Source organism: Juglans microcarpa x Juglans regia, chromosome 3D (assembly GCF_004785595.1).
Source record: "Juglans microcarpa x Juglans regia isolate MS1-56 chromosome 3D, Jm3101_v1.0, whole genome shotgun sequence".
Classification (NCBI taxonomy): Eukaryota; Viridiplantae; Streptophyta; class Magnoliopsida; order Fagales; family Juglandaceae; genus Juglans; species Juglans microcarpa x Juglans regia.
This window is the reverse complement of record NC_054598.1, coordinates 12,037,271-12,045,101: the sequence shown is the minus strand read 5'-3', so window position 1 is coordinate 12,045,101 and position 7,831 is coordinate 12,037,271. Positions and strand designations below refer to the sequence as shown.

Genomic DNA, 7,831 nt, shown 5'->3' with positions numbered 1-7,831 from the left:
TTGCTAATGTATGGTTAATATATAGTTAGATTAAACATAAGGAAGTTGGGCTGATCCAACCAATTAACATTACCTAATCACTTATTATAGTAATTAACGTAACCAAAGGTTGTATAACTTGCTTTATAACCATATTAACCAACAACTTCACCAAGGATTATGTCTTATGGTTATCTATATATATAGGACGAAAACATGTCATTTTACACGATTTCACAACATATTAAAATCTCTCACTTTCTTTTCTGATTTCTCTTAGGTCGGTGGGAAAATAAAAACCTACCTTCAACTTCCTTGTTAGGAGTGGAAAATCACAATTTATTTTTTTTCAAGAACCTCTCTCTCTCTCTAATTTTTTCATTTCATTTCGTTTCATTTCCCTCCAAAAAAAAAGCTCTGCCTGTAAATTCCCGGTCTCCGGTTTCCCCTATCGGCTCCAATCCCACCACCCGTTTTATAATCTCCGACCGAAATTCCTGTTCTTCGATCTAAAAACTGTGGGTTTCGGGTTTAGTTTCGGGGCTCAATGAATTCAATTTCGAGTTCTGATTCGTAGGCTCGGTGTTTCTGTTTCGGTTTTGGAGTGGAAGGGAAGAAGAAGAAGATGAGCAATCAGAAGAAGAGGAATTTTCAGATAGAAGCGTTTAAGCACCGGGTGGTGGTGGATCCAAAATACGCTGACAAGACATGGAAGATTCTGGAGCATGCAATCCACGAGATTTACAATCACAATGCTAGTGGCCTCAGCTTCGAAGAGCTTTACAGGTTCGCTCCGTCTCTTCCTTCACCTTTTCAGCGGTTCTAGTTAAGGACGATGCCGTCTCCCCGCTCTGTTTTTCTTCTGGTTCTTTTAATTATTTCAATTGATTTTTAGGTTCACTTTGCGCCTTTATTTGTTTAGTTAGAGTCTTAGAGATGGAAATTTAATTGCAGTTTCGTGCTTAGGCAATCCGAGAATACTTGAGTTTATCTTAGACTTGCTTACAAAAAAAGAAAAAAAGAGTAATTTTAAATATTTTTCGTGCCGTCGTATTCTTTTTGGAAATTGTAATGACGCCAATTGGTGTTAGGTTATCTCTTATCTGCCTCTTGAAATTGAGCAATAAAAAAATGGAGTATACTGATAGTCCTCAATTCAAAGGTCTTCTTCGTGTTTTTATAGCTGTACAAAAGTGTTTTGATGGCGATTACTCCATTATATTGTATGGCTAGATAAGCCTCCTCAAGACTTCTTAGTTGGCTGGAGCTGTGCTGCTCAATTATGCCAAGACTGGTTGGATTAGATTGTTTTTATAATTCTCTAGTCTCGGATGATTTGCTCTCTCACCGAAAACAGTTAAAATTATAAAAGGTACGGTTATAAACTTATAATAGGGGGAAAGCGACTGAATTCTTGAGGATCATAATCGGCATGGTGGGCAGCAAGTTGGCCAAACGATTGTCAGTTTGCGTTGAGATTCTGAAGATTTATATAATTTATTGTATTCGAAACCTCAAAGCTGAATTCACACATGGTAATGGTAGGTGGGCATTATGGAGGGAGAGAGAGAGAGAGAGTTGACTAAAAATTAGCTGGTTGGAATATATCTTAGGATGATGTAGTATTTACTGCTACCATTTTTAAACGTTCTCAGTGGCCGTGGCTTTCTGGTCAGTTAGACTAAGGGTGTCATAATCTCTCTATAAGAGCATTGTTATCAAATTGCTCTTGTTATATCTCGCTAGATAGCCAGTTCAAACAACACTGGACCACCAAATTTCTACCTCTCCAATCATGTCCTTTGGAGAAAGGGATGGACGTGTTATTCTGTTTAGGATTCAACCTGGCTCCATGATATTCGTCCGTGTAGCTATTTCAAATCATATCTTTCAAAACTCTGACTCTTGGTTCCTTTACCAAAATAGCAATGACAGCATAACCTTCTTTTAAACTTTATTATTGTCTAGGTTGGCATGCTTTTGTAAGTCTTTATGTAATATTTGAAGAATGTTTGTACAACAAGTTAATAGTCTTTTGATTACAAAGGCATGGGGAGTTTGTTTAAAAAAATAGCTTTATTTCTTCTAACGATTGAATGAGAGGAAAAAGGGGTACATATTGGAGAGGTTCTTTTCAAAGCAAAAACAAACTTCTCTACCCCAAAGCTTCTCTGACGAATTGTTTACAAAATAATAATAATTATATCTAGAAGTTTTTGACTGAAATGTATGCGGGAGTTTTTTACGCAACTGGATTCGTGACAAACTTTTCATATCATTTTGTCTTTTGCCCCCTTTCTCTCAACTGAAAATAGAATTCCCCATTACAAGCTTTTGTTATTTTTATCACTTTGTTAACTTTATTACTTTTTCTAACAAGTGTCAAGTGGCATGCCCGACGCACATCCCTCTTAGAAATAGACTGCATATTCAGTTCCAGGATTTTTCCTCGGATAATGGATTCCTAATTGCCTATGTTTCTGATGTTATATTTTGTTTTCATGGATTTAGAAATGCGTACAACATGGTGCTTCACAAATTTGGTGATAAGTTGCATTCAGGACTGGTTACAACTATGACCGTGCATCTCCAAGAAATATCAAAATCTATTGAAGATGCACAAGGAGGTTTGTTTCTAGAAGAGCTGAACAGGAAATGGAATGATCATAACAAGGCATTACAGATGATTCGAGACATACTAATGTACATGGACAGGACTTACATTCCAAGTACCCAGAAGACCCCTGTTCATGAGCTTGGGATGAACCTATGGAGAGATAACATCGTCCACTCCAGCAAGATTCAGACTAGGCTGTTGAATATGCTTCTTGAACTGGTACTTAGAGAACGGACTGGTGAAGTTATTAACAGAGGCCTTATGAGGAATTTAATTAAGATGCTAATGGATTTGGGTTGTTCAGTTTACGAAGAAGACTTTGAGAGGCCTTTTCTTGAGGTTTCAGCTGAGTTTTACTGGGGTGAGTCTCAAAAGTTCATTGAGTGCTGTGATTGTGGAGATTACCTCAAGAAAGCTGAGAGCCGTCTAAATGAGGAAATGGAGAGAGTGACACATTACTTGGATGCCAAGAGTGAAACAAAGATAATTAGTGTGGTGGAGGAGGAGATGATTACTAACCACATGATGGGCCTAATCCACATGGAAAATTCTGGCTTGGTAAACATGCTTCTTGAGGATAAGTTTGTAGACCTTGGAAGAATGTATGATTTGTTCCGTCGGGTGCCAAATGGCCTCTTAAGAATACGAGAAGTGATGACCTCTCACATCAGGGACACTGGTAAGCAGCTTGTTTCTGATGCAGAAAGGCTCAAGGATCCGGTGGAATTTGTCCAGCGGCTCTTGGATGAGCGAGACAAGTATGATAACATTATTACCTTGTCATTTAACAATGACAAAACATTCCAGAATGCTCTGAATTCGTCGTTCGAGTACTTCATTAACTTGAATCCTCGTTCTCCAGAGTTCATTTCATTATTTGTGGATGAAAAGCTCCGCAAAGGTTTGAAGGGGGTTAGTGAGGAGGATGTAGAGATTATACTTGACAAGGTGATGATGCTGTTTCGTTACTTGCAGGAGAAAGATGTATTTGAGAAGTATTATAAACAGCATTTGGCGAAGCGGCTATTATCTGGAAAAACTGTCTCGGATGATGCGGAGAGAAGTTTGATAGTCAAGCTCAAGACAGAATGCGGATACCAATTTACTTCAAAACTAGAGGGCATGTTTACAGACATGAAAACCTCTCAAGATACAATGCAAGGGTTTTATGCAAGCCACCCTCAGCTAGATGATGGCCCTACACTGACGGTCCAGGTTCTGACGACAGGGTCTTGGCCAACCCAGCCTAGTGTTACATGCAACCTGCCAGCCGAAATGTCAACTCTTTGTGAGAAGTTTCGGGCATATTACCTTGGGACTCATACTGGTCGGAGGTTGTCGTGGCAAACTAACATGGGTACAGCAGATATAAAAGCAATTTTTGGGAAGGGTCAGAAGCATGAGTTGAATGTCTCCACCTATCAGATGTGTGTCCTAATGCTGTTTAACAATGCAGATCGACTTAATTACAAGGATATTGAGCAGGCTTCTGGGATACCTGCTTCAGATTTGAAGAGGTGTCTGCAATCCATGGCTTGTGTGAAGGGCAAGAACGTTCTTCGGAAGGAGCCTATGAGTAAAGATATATGTGAGGATGATGCTTTCTTTGTTAACGACAAGTTCACAAGCAAATTCTATAAGGTGAAGATAGGAACCGTAGTTGCTCAAAAGGAATCAGAACCTGAAAAACAGGAGACCCGGCAGAGGGTGGAGGAGGACAGGAAACCCCAGATCGAAGCTGCTATAGTTAGGATCATGAAGTCAAGAAGGCAGCTGGATCATAACAATATAATAGCCGAGGTCACAAAGCAGTTGCAATCGCGGTTCTTGGCAAACCCGACGGAGATTAAGAAACGGATAGAGTCCCTAATTGAGCGGGATTTTTTGGAGAGAGATGATACCGACAGGAAATTGTACCAATATCTTGCCTGAAGTATCAATGAGTAGTGTTATTGTACCTTTTTTCAGTAAGTGGAAATTGTTTTTTACCCTTCCATTTTTTCCTCTCATAGTTCTAGCTAGCTACTATGATAAAAAAAGCTCCATCGAGTTAAATGATTGTCATTGCTGCTTTCTCCATCTGTTGCGCTCGCTACTATACTTAATATTCTTGTCTCTGCTGATTGCCAAATAAATATCCTCAATTTCATGATTCGAAGAGGAGTAGCTGCTACTTTATTCTCTGCAGCTTGATAAAAAAAAAGCTCGAACCTGAGGATTAGCTCACAGTTTGGGGAAATAAAATCGACATGAGTTTTCTACACCATTATTTCAGCGATAGTTGATGAATTCGATCAAATATACTTGAAAAATTTTAAAATCCCTCGGAGAAACTAATATATTTATTCCAAAATGGACGTAGTCATTTCACACATTCAACTTTGGGCTTCATTAATTCGGACATTTACTAGTAATCTCATGTGCATGAAGTCGTAGATGAGATATTGGAGGAAATCAAACGGAATGCACCAAGGCATATATATATATATATATATATATATATGCATGCCAATGATCTCCTCGTTTGGTTTCCTACAATTCTCATATACAACATTGGCACCCAAATAATCAATTTGCTCATTCATTGACGACGTCTTTATAGAATTTATGGTATGTACGTACGAATGTAATATTGTCGGATATGAGAAATTGGAGGAATGCAAATATTGGATAGTACTCAATGATACAATGTCCAATCCTCACACATGATGACATGAGTTACCTCCAATTAATCTCACATCCCTAATATTAACACTGCAATTAATGTTTACTCATCCTAAGAGATCATGATCAAAATTAAGAGACTTGAAGATATGCAGCAAGAATTGGCTTAATTTGTTGGTGGGGTACAAGCTGCATGCTGGTATTTATTCATACAAATCCTCGCCAGTGGCTCTAGCAACACGCAAATCACATGAGTCGTGATCATGTAGTATTCGCGACCGGTATACTGCATGAGATGTATGATGTGACCTGCCGAATGGTTACAAATTATCTTGAACATGCAGTACTACCAAGAGTAGGAGTTCTAACGGGCAGCGACCACTTTTTTCCTCTTCAAATTAATGAATAGAATGAAAACATCTCGACCTCTTGGAGAGACATGATCATCAACCATGTGCGTAGTACGTGCATGTGATATGTTAGAACTTCCTAGCTATTTAATTGGACCATATGTTGAGTACTGCACGAACTAGGACGAGGCTTGGGTTTTGGGTTAAGAAATATTAATATCTAAAAGTCCATATTAATTGGGCCTGTAAGAGGGGTTTGATTATCTTACAAGGTTTACTCGATGAAAGGTAGCATTGCATAGGGGGTAAAAGAAGAGGAAAAAAAAAAACTACCCCAACATCTTTTGCTCGACATGTATGGAATTTGCTTGGTTAGGTACTTGATATGGAATAAAATTGTATAGATCTGAACCTTCTACCTTTTCAAGCTCCCATGACACCCAATGGTCCACCCTTTGCAAAACCTGTGCAAAAACTTGTATACTCGTTATATTTATAAGTGCATGATATATACCGCCCTATCATACGTTAAACACTCATAAAAACCACATTTAATTACATCGCTTAGCACTAGTTAAACTGAAAAAAAAAAAAAAAAATTTATCATTTTCAGTCTTCCACCTTAAACCCAGAGTAATATCCCTTCAAAGTTCTAGGAACATAGACAGGCAACAAAAACCCAAAAAGATTGAAGCACCAAAAAGCCATGTTCGCAATAGCAAGCCCTCTCCCCGTATACAACCTCCCGTAGACCCTCCAAAATCCTCGTCAACCTTTAAGACGTCACTCCTCAGCCAGTCCACAATGGTAAAGACCCTCCTTGCATTATAGCAAACCGGAACAAGGACCCGTATTGACGACGAAAACCTGTTCGAGGAAGCCACTCCTTCCATGAACACTTGGCTAGAGAGAAGGAAAACATGTGGCGTGGCCGCCTTTATTGCTTCGTAATCACCCTCGATGATGCCGTGAAAGATGTACGCTATTGGGAGGAATATATCGATGAGGGCATCGGCAAGCACGTTGAGGCGGAGAAGCATGTTTTGAGGGTTAAATACTGGGGATTCCAGAAGTGAAGGGTGGAGGCTTGGGAATGCAACCTTTGAGATAAAGTACGTATAGAAGAGGGAGATGAAGGAAAGCAAAGTCTTCAGGGTTTGCCATGTCGCTTGCCAAGATGATGAGGACGAGAGCGAGGGCGTTGAGCTGCCAGAAAGAGAGGAAATCACGGCCACCTATCAAATAATAAATTTATAATTTATTATAATTTATAATAATGTGGAGTTTGTACATTTCTGTAGTATAATTTATAATAAATTTTAGCATTTAAAAAAAAGTAATGTTACAGGTATTACAAATTTTTATTATATAGGCTTTACCTATCACCTATCAAAAATTTAAATAAATGCATTATTCAACAAAGTAACCAATTAATTCGGTGAGAAGTCGCGAAGACCAGAGATAGGCGCGCATTCCACATTGATAGATGATAATACTAATTGGAATTTACTATGATTCTTAGCAAGCAGTGTTTTGATGTACCAAAAAAATCTATAATTTAAATTTGAGTAATGTTATACACCACATTCTCATTCTATTTTGATCATATTGACTAGTATATAGCACATTCATCACCATTAGATGATAAACAAGCATGTAATAAATAATAATTTAACGGTGATAAATGTGTCATATCTTACTTAGTGGGATGAAAGTGAGATGATAGTATGATATATAAAATTTTCTCTTAAATTTGTTCTAAACTCAAGAGTTTATAGTAGAGTAATGTTACTCATCAAATCAACTTTTATCATCTTTTCATCATCCTATGATGTGATATTAGGTAATTAAAAATTATTTATTATATTTCACTTGTAAAACTTATCATTTAATATCACATCATGAGATGATAGGAGTTAAGATGATGAATAGATTTAAAATTTTATTTTTCATGTTAAATTATAATACTAAATGGTTTGTGGTGTAAAAAATTTTAAATAAAATTATACCGAGAGTTTAATAAGATGAAATAAAGTGCGGAGAACTCGTGATATTCGTACCATTCCTCCAAGACTCCATGCTTTTGCAAAAATCCAATACTTCGAATTGTAATGAAAGTCATTTGTTGTCGATATCGACCATATCAAGATAATCAGGCCATTTCCAAAGTATTAAATCTCAAGTATTGGCATTGTTTAGTGATCATTTATTAAAGTGTAAT

The 7,831-nt window shown here is 37.6% G+C and overlaps 1 protein-coding gene across 1 annotated transcript; it reads left to right on the top strand.

The window, feature by feature from the left end:
• Positions 1–235: 235 nt before the first annotated feature.
• Positions 236–4,592, top strand: LOC121255983 (cullin-3B). The gene is made up of 2 exons (XM_041156559.1): positions 236–765; positions 2,491–4,592. The coding sequence occupies exons 1-2, from the start codon at positions 605–607 to the stop codon at positions 4,526–4,528; spliced, it is 2,199 nt and encodes a 732-aa protein (XP_041012493.1). The 5' UTR covers positions 236–604; the 3' UTR covers positions 4,529–4,592.
• Positions 4,593–7,831: the final 3,239 nt, after the last annotated feature.

Bases quoted from the DNA above. Each gene is read 5' to 3' on its own strand.
- LOC121255983 (XM_041156559.1), top strand. From the start codon at position 605: ATGAGCAATCAGAAGAAGAGGAATTTTCAGATAGAAGCGTTTAAGCAC. The intron at 766-2,490 runs GTTCGCTCCGTC...TCATGGATTTAG, and splicing joins AGCTTCGAAGAGCTTTACAG to AAATGCGTACAACATGGTGC.